Source organism: Dermacentor andersoni, chromosome 5, assembly GCF_023375885.2.
Source record: "Dermacentor andersoni chromosome 5, qqDerAnde1_hic_scaffold, whole genome shotgun sequence".
In the NCBI taxonomy this organism is placed as follows: domain Eukaryota; kingdom Metazoa; phylum Arthropoda; class Arachnida; order Ixodida; family Ixodidae; genus Dermacentor; species Dermacentor andersoni.
The window spans coordinates 77207003-77227885 of NC_092818.1; the positions used below are offsets into that span (position 1 = coordinate 77207003).

The 20883-nt window shown below is 49.8% G+C and overlaps 1 protein-coding gene across 1 annotated transcript in view; it reads left to right on the top strand.

Moving 5' to 3' along the window:
- The first annotated feature begins 581 nt into the window (after positions 1-581).
- Positions 582-20883, top strand: part of LOC126530801 (uncharacterized) — a 72883-nt gene continuing 52581 nt past the window's right edge. The window contains exon 1 of the mRNA XM_050178084.3: positions 582-1570. Coding sequence (XP_050034041.1) covers positions 985-1570 — 586 coding nt within the window. The 5' untranslated portion in view covers positions 582-984. The remainder of the gene's footprint in view (positions 1571-20883) is intronic.

A 20883-nucleotide genomic window follows, 5' to 3' on the forward strand; every position in this document is an offset into this window, starting at 1 on the left:
AAAATCCTACCTTATATCTTGAGTGCACTCCTATCCAGGCGGAAAGAAATGAAAACATCGCGGCGGCAAGTGTGTACAAATCCTGATCTAATCATGCGGCAGCGAGCATGGACGGCTAACTTCTCGATCGCCGGAGTTGTCCCCGACCGACTCCTGTGATGCAACACCGGCGAACGTCGGAGTGCTACTAAACTAGAACGACTTCCGGCCCCCATTCACTTCCGTCGGCGACGCGCAAAATAAACCTTCTTTCGCGGCGCGCTCGATCTCCGAAGGCCGTGCGCATGCGTGCGCGCGTTGAGGCGGAGCGTTCTTTGTCACGTGCGGGTTACGTCACTCAGTAGGGGTGGCCATGGCAGCCGGGAACGAGAGTGGAAAATCCTCTCGCGCAGGCGAGGGTGCGCGCCTCCTCTCGCGCGGCTCCAGGCTCCGCAGAGGACGGCGCGTGGCGCGCAGGCGGCGAGGAGGCGGCGCGGCCTGGTACGCGCGTAGCCGGACTACTCTCGACGGCGGACGCCGCCGCGTCGGGAGTGAGGAGGACATGAGAGAGCTGGCAGATATTAATTGCCGCTGGAAGAAATTATAATGCGGTCTCAGGGCTAGGAGGGAAATGTTCTTGGCGTCTCATTCGCCCAGAAGGGAATCGATCATGGGGCGCGCGGCAGCGACGTAGCAGTGAGCGACAAGCAGCAGCAGCGGCGGAGGACCCCCGCCGGAGCTCTCTCCCTCGTGTGCGGCGCGCGAGAAAGGTGCAGAGGGCGCTGTGGCCAGGGCAGCCCCTCTTCAGCCCCCCCCTCCCCGTATAACAGGCGAGCGGCCGTGGGCCGGCGGCACAGTCGTGCCCTGAGGCTTGATCGGGTGGAGTTCGGTCGGCATCGTGTGCTCCTACCAGTTTGTGTGTTCCCTCCCGTGTGCTACTGCTGCTGCGACTGCGTTTCGCGCCACCCCATGGCGCCCCCGCGTGGGCCCTGAGTTGCGACACTCATGAGTTCGTACCAGTTCGTCAACTCGCTGGCCTCCTGCTACGGCCAGCAGCGAGGCCAGGACACGGACTACTACACGCCGCAGGTGCAACCGTACGCCGCCACCGGCTGCTACAGCGGCCCGGCGTCGCCCGTGCAGCCCTACGGTGGACCGTACAGCCAGCCGGCGGCGCACCTGCAGAACGGCGGCGCCGAGCACGGCTTTCCCGGCTGCGGCCAGCGGCTCCCCGGCGGCGCGGGACACCCGAGCCCGCGCACGCCCACGCCGTCCGCGGCCAGCTGCAAGTACGCGGCACCCGAGTCGACGGCCGCGTCGCCGCAAGACCTGAGCGCCTCGAGTACCCAGTCGCCGTCGAGCCCCGAGACGCGAGGCTCGTCGCCGTCGCCGGTACAGCCCGCGCAGGTCGCGCACAGCAGTCCGCCGAGGAGCGCGGCGGCCGCAGCGCAGGCCACGCCGACAGCTGGGAGCCAAGCGCAGCAGCAACAACCGCAGCCGCAGCAGCAGCAGTCATCGCAGCAGAAGCCCGCTTATCCCGCCAACCCGCCGCAGATCTACCCCTGGATGCGAAAAGTCCACGTCGGCCAGAGTGAGTCGCTGCCACACACGCGGTAGTGTAAACACGCCGCACGCGCGAGACCACGCGGAGGCGTTGCCGGGGCTCGCGACAACGAGCCGCGCGCGCTCTTTTCGCTCGTAAATATCGCGCCGGTCTCCTCCCCTCGCGGCTCTCGAGAGGTCCGCGCGGCTCGTAATCCTGTCAGCACCGTGGCCGCGGGGTGCGTCTCGAGTGGCCCCGGCGGCGTGCTCGAGGCAGCCCCATAAAAACGAACAGCCCAATGGCCAACTCGGAGGGTGTCTATCGCCGGCCGAAGGCTATACGCGCGCCGTTTTGTGAACGACCGGGCCCGACCCAATCCCGACCGCGCTCCTGGCAGTTTTAACGGCCCGGACAAATTTACGGCCGCTGCCTAAAGTACCGCTCTCGCTCGCTTCCTCCCCTTCGAAGCTCGCACTCGCTGTGCGGTTTGGCCGAGAAGGACGCCCTTGCTATCGGCCTTCGTGAACTTCCCCTGAATGAAACCCGCACGCTGAGTGTTGTGGCTTCGCGTCAAATAAAGCCTGCTAAACGGCAGTCGCGTGGCGCCGCTGTTTCGATCGCGACGTTCGCTCCGTGCGCAAGCTTTTATTTCTTTCTTTCTTTATCTTTTTTTACTTGGCCGCCTGTGCGTTGTTCGGCAGTTGTACGAAAACGCCGTCGGTGACATATGAAGAGCACGCTCGCGTTTGTCGCAGGCCGTGTTGGCGAGCAGCGTGCCATGTGAGGGAAATGAAATAAATGTTGTCATGTCATTCTGTCAGGTGCAAAGTGATTTTTTTAACACCCTGTGGGGCTCATAACGCTGTCTGCAGGAGAGAGAGTCAATTTTTATTATTGCCAGCAATCACGAGGGCGGACGCAGCTTCCCTCCGCCTAGCAGACGTCCTACTTCGCCCCGTAGTCTGCGGGAAAAAAAAAAATAACAATACATGCCAGCCGCGAGAGCTTATCGCAGTGCCACGACTCCTGTTATTCTCTAAGCAGTGTCGTCGGTAAACTGAAATCAGTTTGCACGAAGCAACCTTATATACGACGTTATGCGAAGCACGAGGAGAAATTAAAAATCTGGGGCTTGTACGATAATGTCGTGAAGGCCAGATTATATCATAACGCGCGCATTCATACATGTACACACTGCTTAAAATATTTTTCTCGGCACTCTGCTTTCAACCGCTTGGAATTTTCAATTCTGGCTGGGAAACGTTTACCCAAATAATGTAAATTCGTGCGTGCCATCACTATACTTCACAATGATGCTTTAAAACGTGCGGGACAAGAACTTCATTGAGCAAAATGTGACGGAAACGATGTCTTCCATGTGGTTTTCACACGAACGTTTGTCGCAGACAGCAGATCCACAATAATAGAGAGTTTGAGGGTAGGGGAAGCAAGCATTGTGCGACGCAAATCGTCGGGCCTACCAAATAAACCAAACCGAGTACAAGAGAGCGCGAATGGCAACAGTGGAGTCTACGTCACCCAATGCTTGGGTGCACGGCTAGTGTCCCCTGACCTAAACTCCCTAATAAAGCAAGGGATGGGCGTTTTTCAAACTATTTACGCACGAGCAGATCGGTGCGTGCGACCGTCGTTGAGAATTTTCCCGTTATGGTCGCATCGCGCCTAAGTGAATGGCCGCAGCACGTAAATAATAATTTTCGCTAGGTTTTCTGCGTCTATCCTAGTAGAGTATCTGACTATACTCGTTGTTTAGCTTTGCTGGCGTGAAACGTTTCGCGTTGTATACGTGGTAGGTAGTCCTATGATATGGTTCAGGGAATGCTCTATTGTGAAATGTAAGAGTGCTCTGATGCGTTTATTGAGAAAAGCGAAATTATAATCCTCTAATGGTGCCTTGAACTCGTCGTTGAAAGCTGCGTGTTTTCATCCAAGTTGTTTTGTTATTCGTCGCCACTATAGTGGACCTGGCAGTCTAACGAAGACGAACTCTGCACGATCAAAATGTTTTAGCGCAGAAGGAGAACAAATAATTTTCAGGCTATATACGTTTTGTATTATTGTGCCAAAATGGCGACCAAGCACACCGGATGGCAGGTACACCAGAGAACTAAATCTCACTTGTTCCCCGACAATGAATGAATGCATAGGTCGTTTATTGACAGGATGGCTCATTATTCTAAGTAGGGAAATAGGCGCTCGCTTCATAGCCAACATTGGGACAGATGCTACCAATGAAAAAATCAGCACGAGCATAACTTCTACGTTACGTGCAAAGACTCAAGATATCAGTGTAACATGCGGCATCAGCTAGACGTAACATGAAAAAAAAAGTGTATCATAACTTTACAACTGAAAGCTATTCGCGTAACGTTTACACGTAATTGCAGATGTAACAGAAACTGTCATATCACCAATCCACATTTAAAAAATGTTGAATTTAATGTTGAATAGACCCTCACATATATGTATACATTGCTGCAAACACAGGCCCGTAGGTAGGACATGTATCTAGGTGCGCACAAAGGCACCCTGATTCTAATCAGTAACGTACTAACATTGCTTACCGCAGAAGTTTCAGGAACTATGAAATACATTCGTTGTTCCTTACTATCTTTCTATCGTTCTTTAACTCACCGAATCTAGCTAGATTAAACTATTCCTTAGCCTTCGCCTTGCAGGACAACAACGCGGGACGCACGTAGGTTATTTGATATAATTTGTACGCAAAAAATGCAATGAAGTCATCTCTACGCTGCGTCCCCCCTTTATAAGCTCACGCGCCCGAAATGATGTTGGAAAATGAAAATGTTGAAGGCAAAATGATGAGGTAGAAGATATGCAGACCAAAACCCTTACTACTCGTTCGCTGTCTAAAACCATGTCGTGCGTGTCTCAGTTGCGGTGTAATGCACCAGACATCAGGTAAAGCAGCTAAATAGAAGTATGCTACTCTGATATTCTTTGAACAAAGCAAGGATGTAACGTCTCGAGTTTGACTGCGCGCGCCTGCAAAAGGAAAATGTTCGGCATTGGACGCGATTCAACAAGCGCGTCGGTGATTGGTTGACACCGGACACGCCTTCTTCATCTACCAATCGCTGCAAAAGACGTTGCCACTGCGTGTGGCCTTTCTGCATCTGTCGCTAGGGGACGCTGTGGTTAGGAAACGACGTCTGCATAATGTGGAAGACTGTTGTGTGCGTTTCCTAATATCTTCGTACAGCACATACCTTCAAATATGCGCGAAACTGTGCTCTCTTTGTCTCCTCTCCCTTTTCATCTCTGTACCCCTTCCCTCAGTGCAGGGTAGTACACGGGACGCGCGTCTGGTTAGCCTCCCTGCCCTTCCTCTCTTCTATTTCTCTCTCTCTCTCTCTACGCTGACAGCATCTCGTTGGCCGTAACTTTATGAAGTCTCCAGTTACATGTCATCATGTCTATTCGTCTACCAGGCTGAGTAGAACTGTCGATGTCAAGCTGGCAGTTCGCAGTAAAGAAAGGGGCAATTTTACGGGCAGAATACGTCGCTTAGCTATATTGGAGCCCAGCCTGTGCTTATGCAGTAGATACGAAACCCAGTCAAAGTACGAATGGGCGGGGTCATCGGTGAGGGCGGGTGTCAGGCGGAAATTGAAGTTAAATATTGTTACGCCGCCTAAGACTGTTTACTGCGTGTATTATTTTCGAAAAAAAATTATTTCAGTCACCTTAACCAAGTCTTTTCGCATATGACGTCAATTTCGTACTTCTGAATTCCTCTGAACACTATCATTTTTCCCTTCTCATGGCGATATCAAGAACGCCATGCAGTACGTGCATACCGGCCCACGCCAGCAGTTTCTTTTAGAGCTGGCTTTTTCTCCAGTGCTTGTTGCTATTGTTTGTTTTCATCAATGAATAGAAAAGAAAGAAGGAAAGTTAGTCATGTTACAACGGCCACAGCTCCTGTTTTTCATAAATCAGCAATAAAAATAAGTAATATATGAAAACATATAGGCACAAGCTGAGAAATATATAAACGTATAGAACCAAATCCTGATGCGTGTACGAGATATACAAGACTATATAGATTTAAAAGGCGAGAACAAGCGCTGAGATATATAGCAAACATGGAAGGACTCTGGCCATACAGTATAATCTTGCTACATAACAGCTGTAAAAGCACATGAGACTGCAACGTGGTGCGGAATGCACGGGCGCACATGAGAATTATATAGAAACAACACGTAAATACTGATACAAAATTTGGAAGCACTGTTCTTGTTGTTGTCGTGTAGGCTTTTTTTGCTACAAATACATTGCCCCAGAAAAATTGTCGAGTAAGTTTTCTGTCTGTGCGCTACTTATATATTTCTTTTACTTCTAAGTAGCTCAACTCTTCGAGCAAGAGCATTGACACTTGCAGAACTAGACCTGCTTCTAAGGATGCAATCGAAATATGTGACTTGTTTTGGTATTCTCGACAAGAAAAGCTTGTGTATTAACGTAAGTCTTGAATGGGACCACAATAGGTGAGATTAGGGAGCTCTCGCGACACGTGTAGGGCTGCGATAAGTCGTGCGCCTATTCAAATAATATTCTCCACTGAATTAACTTCTTGATGTTCGCCGTTCCGGCGCAGCGAAGTCAACGTTATTTCTCAGCATTACGAGAACATCGTCACTAACGTTTTGTGATTACTTTCTGCCTGACGTTGCGCCTATAATCTTTCTCGTCTGTATGAAACAAAGCAAGCATAATAATGATCGCACTATGTACTCCAAGCCTTGAAGCTTAATAAATGTGGCTGTCCTTTATAAGCAGTGTTTTGACTATACGAAACATTTAGTAATATTGCTCAGTATAAACCACACTTTCCCTAAGTGGACGTCAAACTGCAGTGATGCTTGCAGTAGGCAATGAAAGCTTTTCAAAGTGGCGTTTGCGCGGCTCACGCGATCGCATATTTTTTTACAATAAACAAATTAAGGCGCCCGTGAAATTAAGTTCAATTCAGGTGCGTATATAGCAGAATGCGAAATCGCTAATTCGGATATACTCCCTGCGCACCGTGCGTTTCTTATCTGTCTGCTATCGGTCGCTCAAGAAAAAAAACGGCGAAAGTCCACAGCCTTGCCACGAAACACAAGATTACAGCACGGATGGCGCTGTAGGAGTGATACAGACAGGAAGAGAGAGGGAATGAAAGGGAGGACAAGGGCTGAGATTCCGAACTGCCCGAGCCTGCCCCTTTTGTCGGCTCGCGCGGTGCGCGAGGAGGGGGGACGCGGGCGTCATAAATTACACCGCGAAAAAACCATTATGTCCAATCGATGCTTCCGAAGATATTGGCCGGAATCCACCTAATAATACGCGGCCAAGCGCGCACTTCCAGCGCGCGCACCCGCGGGAAGTTTCCACGAAGAGTCCGCAGGAATCCACGGAAGGAAACTCGGGGCTATGTGTGTGTCTGTCTATATATATGTATTTATTACATGTGGATACACATGGAGCGCTGCGCAGCGTCTCTCAGCCCGTGGACGCGGGTGCCTGTTTGTATGTACGAATGTATGTGAGAGCGGGTCTGCACAGGCGCACGTGTGTGGCCGCGCTTGTGTCGCAGTGGAAACCGCTCGCACCACGCACATACATACATAGGTGGCGCCTCCCCCCTTTTCCCGCTGACTGATGATGCGCCGCGCCTAATGATCGATGCTGCCGGTGTGTGTCACTGAAGCAGCCACCAGGGTTCGTGCACTACGCGACGAGGCAGAGGCGAAACTGTTGGAAGCGAGAGGAGACGGTCGAATAAGGGCTCGAAAACGCGGCGTTGGGGGGGGGGGGGGGGGAGCCGCCGTATCTTGATGGGTCCCTAATAACGAGTTCCAGGCCGGCGTCAATGGGACACTGTTTGACTGCGGCGTATCTTCCGCGGGTAATGCCACGCAGGAACCCTTGTCTGTCTCCCCCAACCGAGCCGACCAACCGGCCGGAGACCTCGGGCCTCGCGCTCGGGCTCGGCGCAATTGCGTGCAGCATAGCGCGAGCTCCGCATGGGGTTGAGTTAGATTAACGAATGTGAAGAGGTACGTACATTCAATGTGCAGTGTTCTTGGCTTTCTGAACGGGTGCTTTTCTGACACGCGTATGCCACACAACGTTGTGGCTGGTGGGTATGACTACATAAAATGAACCATGACCACTCGAATTCCACTGGAGCAGCGAGCAAGCAGCATCTGTTTCGTATAACGACTCTACAGTCGTTATATGATACTCCGGAAAAAAAAGACGAAATAAACACTTGATATGAGAAAAACTGATATTTAAGGACCCTCGCGCGAGTGCAGTGTTCTTGTGGAGGCCTTACAATGTGCTAACAAGCGATCGCCTTTTCCAGCTCGCCTTCTCGTTATATAGCAAGTGTTCTCGCCATGCCAGTGCGACGCTTACATGGCGCGTTGGTTGAGGCTTCTCGCAGCGCCTAGATTTGACAGCGCTGCACCGTAGTAGTGGGACGGGGGCCCGTGCTCTTGGCTCGCATGCCAACAGCCGTCTAGGCTGCCACCGCTGCAGCACCCACGCTGCTATCAGCTGCAGTCTGGTGGGGAGATTCGCGGAAGATGCGGCCGACGGCGTCGCCTAGAATTTCTGCGGGATGGGTATAGGCTTCTTCAGCGAGGCATGTTTACACTGCCACGAAAGCACGCGTTGCGTGGGTTCTCTTGATACGGCGATCCAGTTGAGGGAGCACTGTGAATAGCCAGTGCGCGTGCTCCTATCGGTGGCAGATCGCGCCGGGAAGAGCACTTTGTGTAAGCACCCGACAGCGTTAAATCGAGTAGCAAGAATGTACGCTTTCTTAAAGAACGTATGCGGTTCCATGTTTGTTCGTTATAGACGATAACGCACCGTTTTTCGGCACGCGTCTTCGGGTGTTTAGCCAAGGTTTATCCAGAAGGTTTAGCCAGAGATTAATCGAGGGATCCAGCGTTCACGCGTTCGTTTTCTCATTCCTTCAAATATTTAGTAATCGAGGTAAATACTGGTTGTTTTCACGCTTGTTGTCGCAGATCAGAATTATTTAAAGAAAAGCTAATCGATTAATTGTATATTGGTTACGTGAGCTCATACTGAAACTTCTAACCAACAACGCATTAAATTAAACGTACAGAGACGATGAAAATTGCCCATATCCATACGTTGGCCATACGTAAGATATCGTTGTACACATAGCAACTAGGAAAATATCGGTTAACTGATGAGATCTGCACATACATTTTAAACATGCTCGGACGTCCATTTGTGTAAACTTAGACTGCTGGGAAAAATGATCAGTGTTGAACCATTCGCGCTTAAGCGAAATGAGATGGTACACACAGCTCATGCATAGGAAGTCGTGCCTCGTAAGGTCAGACCAGCACCTTCTCTTTATTATTACTTTTTTCTATTCATCTTCCCACCTTCTTCTAGGGCCTTTCTTCCCCTCAGTCCAATTTCCTACACAGTAGTATCTATAGCTGAATATAAAAGGCAGTTTATTGTCGTGTTGCAAGCCGGTTACAGGTAAATACAGTGCCTGAGCGTTCGTTTAGACAACGATACATTTCTATAGGCTATACACACTGCTGAGATATCGTGTTGGCTTGCGAAAGGTAGCACAACAGACGCAAATCACGCGGCACTTACTATAGGTGACTGACAAAGTGCATGTGACAATCACGCCGTGAAAGATGAAAACCGCCAAGAGGTCGGTGTGAACAGGTGTCGATACCAGTTCAAAGTATGCTATACGTGGGACATTTAATAACCCTTTCGAATCGTCAGTGACGTAATAGAAAGAGCATGATCCCGGGTAATGCCCGTCAATTGTTTCTTAACGCTATTACGTTTTAATGGGGATGCTGGACAATAACGGCTGGGAAAGCCGTCTGCATTTCGGAACACACGCGTTCCGCACATAGCATGTCTCCACACACCGGTACTTTTCTGGATGCCAGTATAGACAGCCGAATAGAATTTCCCACAAGTGAACACATTGTGAACACACAAGTGAACACACAAGTGGCAGGCCCAGCCATTGCGATCTCTGTATTCGTTCAGCCAGTTTCACTGACTCAATGTAAGCGCACGTCCTCGAAAACACACCTCTCCGAATATGACCGGTACAACAGCATTATCCACAGAAAGAACGCGTTACCGCCCGAAGTAGCATGCAGCAGCGTAAACAATGCGTTGAAAGCTGTAGCGATGCTGTTAGGATGCTATACGAAAAGGCCAGCAAACAACTATACTCGCTTAATGGTTAGAAGCTCCGAGCCGTCGCCAAGTGTTTGAAGAGAACCAGCAACTCATTTCGTCGCAGCGTTCCGTTCCCCACGCACGTGCGTGAAAAGCGAGGCGTAATCGAGGCTTATCTCTTATCTGCCGCTAAATTAGTCACACGCAGCCGGCAGTGGCACGGCCGGTATAGTGGTTTCTCTCGTCAGCGCAATTTCACGCCACTGCCATGGCAACAGCGTGTATTCAGCATTTGTATGCAGGAAAGTGGGGGCGCTGTGACAACACGCTTATGCATTATAGCTGCTTCAGAGACAGCTTCCGGCTCGATATACATACACAGTATTTTGCACCCTTTTCGTACACTGAGCCATACTTATTCTTTAATTGAGCCTTTTTCGGTGTCAGCGCGCTGGGTCGTGTTGGTGCATTATGCATGCAGTAAGAACGGCACTAACGAAACATTGAAACGGGAATTGATATATATTAGCGTCCATTATCTGCTAGAAAATAAGGTGCTGCTAACTAACGCCGGCCCAGCGTATCCGTGATGCAAGCCGATCGAAGAAATACAATTGTGTGATGTTGCTTTGAGCATTGACTAGTGAAACAAATCTGATGTGAATACAGCCACCAAATTTGATGCAAAGGACAGCTTTATAGGCGGGTGAAATATCGCGCGTGCACACCCTAGGTATTTCCTGTCGGTCAGTTCATTAGAAACTGGGAGCGCGCATGGAAATATCAACTAGGCCGAAATGGTCCGATCTGTCGGACCTATACTCTACTAATAGTAATGCGTTCTGTTGATCCGCCATCGTCCGAAAGATCATAGACCGGATCAACGCTTTCGTTCAGCCCCGTTCTAGTCTTAGGCATATATTGTTGGCTTGGCTATCTGCTATCTGGTTCCTACACCTGGCAGGGGTCCTTCGACAATACTGGAATGATTGATGTTGGTACAAGTTTTGATCCGAAAGCTATTCATCCCCACAAAGATTCGAAATTTCTTGTTTTACTGCCCAAAGTTCTCCACATTTGTTGACTTAGTGTGCGCTTAATTCATGTTTATCGTCTGATTGCGTCCTCGTGATTTTCTATTTATTTATATTCCTAATAATTACCACGACAGATGCTAAGCTTAGACACTAATGAAAACGTTCCGTCTATACTCTCTGACTTGATGCTTAGGCGATAGAAAAGTGCACAACGAGCTGGAATCTAAGCTGCCCAGCTAATGGGTACAAATAAACCCGATTCTAAATTAAGAACAGCGCAAAGCTTTGCATACTCATTTCCAACGATGATATTACAGAGAAAAACACTGGAATACAAAATTGCAAGTTTCAACGATAGTTTAAAATAAATAATTCCATAGGTCATTATGTCATCTCCTGGGCGTTAATTTAGGCTGCAAGCAGTGTGACACGACTTATTCAAGCGTATCATAGCTTTTGTGCGGCTTTTTATACATTGGCAATGAGGGTGAAGTAACGAAAGCGCTACATCGCCAGCTTCAGCGCAACACCAAATCGTGTAAACCAACTTTAGAAAAGAGCTGAGCTGAATGAATCCCGGCTCTCTCGTTCCTCCATACTGTTGCATAACAAGAGGGAGAAGGGGTGAGAAAAGGATGAAAGAACGGAGCAGCACAAAGGGGCGTACAACGAAATAAGTTCGAAATAGGCTCGCGAGATCGCTAGCATGCAGCGCAGGCCGGCACTGGTCCGCGGAGGGCGGAGCTTCGTGAGCACAACCCACGAAGAAGCCCGCCGACACAGACTTGCACATCCTTCTCCATCGCGTTTTACTTCTAGGAAGTGCCAAGTTTCAAATATCGTTTCGCTGTTTGATTGTAGACCTACGTTCGCCTCTCTCGCAGTCGTTGCGACATCGTGTCACGCCGTTCTTACTCACACGCTGCGTGTACGCGTCCGCGCATTTATAATGAAGCAGCAGAGCCAATAGTTGCATGTGACTCCGTGGTCTTCCTGGCATGGCACGGATATTCATTTGTGTAACAAAACGAGAACCGCTTTGATCGTATCATATTGTAAGTGTATCACTATATTGATATCATACGACCGTCGACGCATTTAATCTAGTCAAAATTCTTGGCGGTGAATGGAATGTTTCCAAGCACCCCTTCTTATACTGTTTATGGTGAAGCCCGAAGACCACACCTCTTAATCCCAAAGGGCTTTCTGTGGCAATCTGTTAATTTAAGCGCTATACTAGCTGTACTGCACTTTTGCTAATATGACGTCATAACGACGTGAGGAAAGGGGCTAGTTGCTCGTAGTTTAATTTGGCAAACTACGCTTAGTGAGCATAAGCATCACATGCGATCTACGACGTGATATCCATCGGTAGTGCATATATCTGAGTGGCGGACGCGTCAGCTTATCGCGTATCACGTTCGGTTGATCTTCACACATTATCTGTGGAAAGTGCAATATTCTTTAAAGTCTAGGTTACACCGTCCGTGCTCGAGTAAGCCTCCCTTAGGTATAAATATGCGATGCTGCTTTAAACTTTCATCTGAATATATACTAATTCATTGGCTAATCCTACTCACGAGACATCAGAGAACAGTGTGCATATTTGTATGCCTTAATGTATTGCAACTCGATTTGGTATTGTTGTTTTCCGCGTCTTTAATATATCTAGCCCCGACGAGGGAGTGTGTGAATACGGGGAAAATGAGAGTGTGTTCCGCTATACTCTACAGGTGGGCTTAGCTTGACACGCGGTAACGAGATTGTTTCACGATGTGCATTATGCATGCTTAGAATAAAAAAGCGTGGGTTAAAAAATATATAGATAATCCTTCGAGGCTGCTCATGTATATTGAAACTGTGAAGAGAGGAGCCCATTCCTCATTTGTCGTGTCTGAGGGCGAACCCCCTGATTGGGTAACATTTCACGCCAAAGCCAACGGAAATTGTTTGCTGAAATCATGCTGTGAGGGCGCTTTTTTCGTCGAAAGATTCTCTCAGGGTGATTATAGATGATTATTACTGAGAAGGTAACAGTGGCTCCCAGAACACAATGAATACTGAGCGGTGATTTTCAGACTCATTATACAATTTCTACCTTCCATGCTGTCCCGCCTCTGTATTGTGGCGTACCAACGGTTGGACAGCTTTTGTGTTTGCATTTCCTATCCATTGGGGTAACCGTATGTTTAAGCCGCAGCATGACTTCACTTTTTCGATATTCTTAATAGCAAGCAATATGTTCGCGTTTCAGGACAATCTATTTAGCTTTTATTGATCGCCAACTCAGGATCACACTACTTTGTTTCCCCTTTTAGGTTTGTGCATGGAATAGCGTGCCGTAATTTGACACTATGCAGAAGTTTAATTCGTGCACCCACGTTTACGATGCAGTTCTTACGTTAGATATGTTCTTAAGATCATTAAGTACCTGTCAAAAGTGACAATTAACATACTGTTAGCGAAGGCGGCTGGTCAATAGCAAAAAGCTCTTATGAATTAACAGCTTCTTTGAATACGGTCCCTGATTTCTCTGTATTTTTATCGTTGTTCTTTAGCACGTACTGGTATAAACCCTATAATATTTTGATGTGTGAGTGATCAACTTACAGCAGGCGATGCACATACTTTGCAACTTGACATTTCACAACTTGAAATTGCGCTGAACTACCAAATAAGAGTTCAATTCACATTACAGTTCATTATCTCTCCTAAAACGCGCGTGTGTGTTATTTCTGAGTATTTCCATAGTGATTTACTCTTATTCCTTTCTTTTGCTATGTTACCACCCTTAATGATCTGCAACCAACGTATATGCATTGTATTAAAATTTCATTTGCGATCTCATTGAACTTGCTCTCTCTCTCTCTCTCTCTCTCTCTCTCTCTTACACACACACATACACGTGCACATATACACATGCAGCTAATAAATTGGCTAAAAGTGGAGAGGCGCGGCAAGTCGCACAATTCAATGCACCAGAGTGCTAGCTATAGGGCCAACCTCTCGCGAAGTCCTCCGGCGAGCGGGCTCGACGCGGAACGTGCAGCTCCCCGACTCCGCATCGGCGGCACTCAACGCGGGATTGGTAGCTCGCGTCCGTCGTAATGGGGCGCGCCACACGTCACTTGCGTCTAGCCGGGTTCCTTCAAAGCGGGCGCGCGGCGGCGCCAGGCCGCGTGCGGGGGACCGCATCCACATTTGTGTTTGTTTTCTTCGCGATTCTTTCCCACGTTTTCAAATCAGATTTCGACGCCTGCTTTCTTTCTCTCTCGAGTGCTTGCTTGCCCGAGAGAAAACACTGCATGCATCCACAGTGGTTCCTGTCGCTTGTGATGTTCTCTCTCTCTCTTTTCTTTTTTTTCGTGTGTATTGGCCCGTCTCTCTCTCGTCCCTCCCCGAGCTTGCTAGCTGTCTGCCTCGGTTCTGCTGGAGCACGGAGATCCGCGTCGCGGAACGACAACAGCGGCAGCGTGGGCAAGAGTGGCAGTGCACCACCCGAAATAAGTATAAATCTCCACTCACTCGAAGCTTGGCGTGGCAGGGTGGGCTCGGCACGCTCCTCCTCCCACCGGACGCTCCCTCGGTCCCTCGCAACCCCAATTCGCATAACCGCGTACTGTTTTACTCGCTGCCGTTGTTATACCCCGCACACGCCGGCTCTCATCTAAGCGTACACACAGCCTAGTCGAAAACGATGAATATAGCAACACAAAAGCAAGCACTGGCATGCCTGTCGCATTGGGCTCTGTAAAGTTGTGCGAGTGAGCGACGGCGCGAGGTCGCCTGCGGCAGCACTCCACAGAATCGCGTCAAGATACATGCGAGAAGCATTTGCGACAGTCACTGTGTATGTCTGTCTTTCGCTTGTTACAGGCTCGCGCGGCTTGTGCCATGCATGCTTTCCTTTCGCAGTCGCCTCGATTCCCTTTCCCACCTCCGTCCCATGCTTCTTCTTACACTCTTTTTCTTTTTTCATCATCCGCCACCCGTCCCGCGTAAAACTCCGCAGGACGACTGGAAATATCTCTCCCCATCGCCGTGTTTTGAGTCGCGCCGCCTTTTCCCATTTGATTCCCCCTAGTCGGAGTGATGCGTATTGATGGTTCCTACTCGCCCCAGCACCTCGTTCCCTCCCCCTAAAACTCCTGCCCAAACACGCGCCTGTTTTTCCCCGCCAAGCGTTAGGCCCGTGGTGCCAACCTGAGGCCGGCCTCCGTGTTTTCCGTTTCCGAATGAGTGAAGCTCCTCGTTGCCCGTTATATATATCGCTCTATAGGAGCAGCGGGAGACCCCGCGAGCCCGGAGGACAAATTTGGGCGACCCGTTCCTGCGTCGTTAGGGGGTTTTGTTGCACCGCGAGCATGGCGTACGACCTCGGTTTGGTTCGAGCGAGGCCCGCAGCGCTAAGCGAGGCAATGCGTGTAGAGGGCGAATGTGTTTGGAGGACAAGCGGCTACAGCGCTGTAGCTGCATGATGTAACTTCGTGAGAAATTGAACCTCAGGAATTTTTTCAGGCAATAGATGCATAGTGCTCGGACAATTCGTTTCTAAGTCTGTATATGTAGAGACAGCGTTCTCCGATTGCGGTGTCCCAGTTCGAATCGTCGTTCCAGGAGTGCAGCGCAAAGTGTGATGTTAGTCTGGTTAACATTAGCGACAGAATGCTGCTGAGAGGTTATTTAGCCGTAAAAAACATTTGCGTTCATGAGCACAACAGATCTAGAGAGAGAGAAAGCCAGAAGAGGCAGGGATGTTAACAGGGGACTAGTCTATTGTGATGCTCTGCCTTGGAAGGAGGGAACCAACAGCAGTGAATGTCAAGTTAGTCGCTGCAAAATAGAGGGCAAGAACGTATAATGACGCAACTTATGAGGTAACTGGTCATGCCGCCTCGGAAATTTATATAGAACGTAATCAATACACCGGGCATCGTCCAGACTTGCTTCACATAATTTCCCTCTCCTTGGAGGAAGCCAGAAGTATATCTATCATGACTACTGTGCTGCAGTTGGGATCAAGTTTTTAATCGTAAATCGTTTTGAGTACTCTGATTTATGTTAGTACATGCGAGAAAAGCGTGGTACTGACGAGCCTCACTTTACAATAAAAATACTCCCACATTTCCTTGAATGAGTTCATATTCTGCGTACAGATGTATAAATGAAGTTCTGCGCAGCTTCTATTCTTGGTCACACGTGCTTTGGAAGGGTGATCGCCTCACGGCCGAACGTGCCATTCAGATTATGCTTTTCCGTGTGTATACGCTCTATACAGCGGACCATACGACACGGCCTGCACAACGTATAAAAAGACGTCAAGGTTCGTTTCCCTTGCGCACGCTATGAAGCGCTCGTGTCGCTGCACGTTTCTGCAAGCTTTATCAATGTGAGAACGAGGTCTAAAAGCTATACTATACATCTTTTTACTCTCCACTTTCATAGTCCGCGCAGCAACAGCGGCACGCAGACAATGTGTCCATCCGCACGGAACAGCAACGTCTCCCCCGTGCGTGTAACGAGACTTCTGCCGCTCGGTAATGCGCAGCCGCCGTTGAAAACGTAACACGATTAAAAAATGGGAAGGCTTTTTTTTTTTCCCGGTCTGGCGATTCTGCAGCGCCGTGCCTGCGGCGTTCGACATCGTTTCGCCGTTCGCTGAATCATCGCCGAGTGCGATAAGCACGGCGAGCGATATAAAAAGAAAAAGCAAGAAAAAAAAAAAGGAAAGAAAGCGAGGAAGACGCGAAAGGGGTAAGAAGCGCGGCTCCTGCTGGACTCCGTCGCGTTTGCACTCGCTAGGCGGCGCGCATAGCCCAGGAACCCCCCCCCCCCTCCCCTCTCCGACGGCCGTTTAATTAATGCTACTCTGGCTCGTTTCCCGCTGCGTTGGACGGGAGCCCAAAAATGTCGCCCACTGTTCGCGTCCCGATACGCAACGCACTGGCTCCGGGATCTCTCCGCGGTTGTGCGCTGCCGGCTTTATAACATGGCTGCGATTTTAATCGATGTGGCCGCGCGCAGAACATATATATGCGCGCTCCCCCGCGCCGCTTCCCGCTGCGCACCCGATTCTGTTCGTGTGCATAGCTTTTGTGCTTGCAGGGCAAGACAGTGGGAAGGGAGCACGTAGGGCAACATGCACAAGCGCCGAGGCCGTGACCTGTAACGACGTCTGCATGCCTATGTATGACCGTGTGTGTGTATACACGTGCGCGCGCGTTGGATCTGGGGGACTCGATTAAGACTGTTTCTATGCTAACAACGTCGTTACGATGGGTTACGGGACTCGTTGTTGGTCTTTCTATATTTGGCATACGCTTCCCTTGCGCGCTCGCGCAAGGAAAGAGCAGAGCACGAGAAATCGGCGCGATACCTCTATAGCCCATTCCACGGGCAGCAAGGTGCTAAGTTGAGTAGTGTTACATTGCATCCACGAAGACAAGCAAGGGGCACGGTGCCAATGTCAACAGCGTTTCTCTCGGTGTAAGAGCCCCAGCAGGCCGATACGCTCCGAAACATCCGCGTGGCGCAAGAAGTAAGCTGTATGAGGGACTGGCCTTGTTTCGTTATAATAGACTTGGCAGCAATGCAGCTTTTGTGCATAGGGGTTTATGTCATAGAGTTACATGTTATTGTAGTTGTGTTCTCACTCCCAACATCTCAATCCAAACGTCTGACTCGCGAGTCAAGGAAACCGAGCTCGACTTGTGAGCGTGATATAAGATGCTGCTGTCATGCGCAGCAGATTCGAGGCGGAAAAGCGTCAAGTTAAAAGAGAGTAAACTCACGTCGGCACTCGGTATTTCGTTTTTTTTTTTATTCGTGGAGTGCCGAAGCAAGCTGCACATTTATATTATTATATTTACTTTTTGTGGTACCGATGTAAAAGAGAAAAAGAACCTGCAGGTAGACGAATAGGATTTTAAAAAAGAAACAAGTATAAAAACGTGAATAAATGAGGCGACATTGGGAGGAGATGTTAAAATCCAGGCACGTAGCACAGAGGTCAGTCCAAATGACATAATGAACAACCTGCGGATGCAGCAACATTATAAAATCGTGTACTTACGCGGAGCTGCAACAGACATGAATGCTTAATGGCTTGGTAAAATTGTTCTCTTTTTCCCGCAATGGCCGAGAGAACGGTGATTTACTTTCGTCGTCTTGCAACGGCCATATCTTAGCAAATAATAATTAAGAAAATAAGCGTGTAAGCGTTCTGCTTATCGCATAATACACCCACCGAAAGAATGACGTCACGTCACCGAGTCTGTGGAGACTGCGCGGCGAAATTTCGAGCGCCGTGCGTCGTCTTTGGCATACCGATTCTGAGAGCGGCGTTCTTGCGGGAGAAAAGGGAGCTCGTTTAAAACAACATCGTGATGGATGACTACCGAGATCGATCAACTAAAAAGCGACAGCGAGGCTCCTAACTCGTCCTGCGCCAGCGTTGCGGGCAGAGAAAACAAACGCGCGCAAAGCTGAAAAATCCAGGCATTGTCGCTGTCTCCTACACGCGCCCTCTCGATCAATATGGGTTTCCCCCGACTAAGCTGTATACCGCCTCCTCCGCACCTGAGAAGAACGCGCGGGGAATATAAGGGATCGGCCGGTGACTTCCATTACCACGGCCGATCGCCGCCCCCCCCCCCCCCTTCCCTGCCCTCCCCTACACCCACCATCCTCCGAGCGAGTATTCGGGAGGAAAGCACTTCTGCCGCGCGTATCTCCTCTCCTTTCTCCCGCGCGGGATATGTGACACACACGCCGGTAGTAGCGTCAGTGGCGGTGCCTTAGCGCAGTTGGTGCAGTTAAGCGTCGCGCGCCCGCGGGAGAAAGAAAACGAGGTTTGAGGGTGGCCTGCGCTTCGGAGGAACGACGCCAGCAGCGTCGGCGTTCTAGACAAGAAGCAGCGGAGGGTTTACGAAGCGAGGGGCAAGCAAGGCAGCCTTCACAGTCTCGCGCGCGCGCGCGCGCTCCGAGGCCAGCGAGACGGCGGCGGAGGCCAGCGGCGGGCAATCAATCAGGGACTCCTCCCTTACTTGAGCAACCCCTCTTTCCCTTCCTCGCCCACCCCCTCGCCCCTCCACAACGGCTGCTGGCTGTAGTGTAGGGACGTCGTCGTCGTCGTCGATGTCGGTCGGCGGCGGCGCAGCGGCGGACGCCCCTGTTTTGCGACGTTCCCTCGTACAGCCGCCGGCGCTGCTTTTGTCTTCTCTCTCTCCATGGGCACGCTCTCTCTCCGAACTCCCGAAACGGGAAGAGAGGAGGAGAGGCCATCCTCAGGAGGACGACTAATGGAGTAGCGCGGGGAGCGGCCGCGTCCATCCGTTTTCTCAACCGGCGTTTCAGCACCTGCTCGCCGGCGCAAGCGGTCTGCTCGCGCGGAACCTCTGCCGGCTCTCGCGGCTTTCCATGTGTGCGCTCGGAGCTCCAGCGAAGCCGAATTGCTCGCCGCTGCGTCTTTTATTGTTCTTTGTGGCCCTTCTCTTGCTATTCGAGGTGCTATTATACACTCGCTTTAGCAACCACCGTTCCTCGCTTTTTGCTTTCTTTTCTTTCTTCGTGTTTTGACCTCAAGGAAAACATATGTTCCGCTTTCTAATCGGTTCAAAAAAGGCAAAGACTCTAAAGCAACTCGTCGCACAAGTGCGGTCTGTTGTCTATACAGCGCCTCAGGTGGATGGCTTTGCTGTTCGCGTTCTTCTGGAAATGTGGCTACTACAAATGTGCGGCTGTTTCGTGGCGACATATATGTGTAAGTGATTGATCGGTCTAACCCGCCAAATAAATGGACATTGTAATCTAATCAGACCACGATTGGCTTATGGTGCGGCTCCTCCCCTCAGAATTGCGCAGGCACCCGATAGACAAACTTAAGCATGCGCTTTCCATTGCTGCGATTATTCATCGCTGCTCACTGATGAGAAAGTCCAGTAAGCTTCTCGCAACAGGTACAATACATGCGACAGCAACCAGTATAGAAGTGGTCGCGTACCACGAAAGACGAGGTAAAATGTGGATTTGTTTTACCGGTGACAATCTACGAGGAACAAGGCATAGGAAACAGGCAAGGAGCGGCTTCCAAAGGTGAACCACGTACGAAGTTGCTATCAAGCTTGTTGCAAAAGGAAATCACTCATATGAGCAAACGGTGCCTGTTGCGGGATAAAACAGGACCATCACAGCTGCATCTTACACACGCCATGGCCGAGAGCAAGAGGGAACGGTTTGCGGTTTCACAAACCGTTACGTCTTGCTTTTGACCGCGTCGGGACCATACCATTGCATTAATAAGAGCTGCTCGGTTGTTGTCCTTGTATTTGGCTCAGTAGAAACAAGAAAATCCGTAAAGTCGATTTACCTAACTGATATTTTATTAAGACATGAGAATCACGACTATCGATAATATATAGGCTCTTTGGCACCGTTTCTTTGTATGCATTTTGCAGTGCAAAGTGTTTCAGAAGACGGCAGCAACAGCCGCCCTTTCCTTTCTTCCTTAATTGTGTTTAATTTTACTGGGAATGAAACTTACAAACTAAACTCGCCAGAGCGTGATCATGGTTTGACCTTGACCTAAATAGCTCGCCGAGACAAGCCCAAGGAGATTGAAGTTCTTTAACCTCCATGGACAAGCCGTGTTCTGCCATCGTCAGTAGGCTCCTCCTACTCCTCTCCGCCAGCATACAGATTAGATCACCTGACTTCCGGCGCACATAAATACAGTTCTTCAGAAGTTTGCTGGCGCTTTCATTTACTATAATCGCTGTTAATCTAGGACTGGTATCATTATTTCCTCGTGACATTGACGGGTAGCCCTTTCCTCCTGACGCTACGCTGTTCAAATATATACACATTTGGGAGACGTTTCGTTGTAGTTGGTCCTACAGTCACCGCCCACCACTCTAACGCGCCCGCTCGACGAGGCACTATATTTTGAGGGGCGTCTCCTTTCTTGTCGAGTCTTCTACGCCATTGGATATTGCCCTTGGAGGTGTTTTAGGTGCATGTACTGAGTTCTTGCCATGCGTTAGTGAGGATCTGGCGGTACCGTATACAGAGATTCAAGGCGGTTTGGCT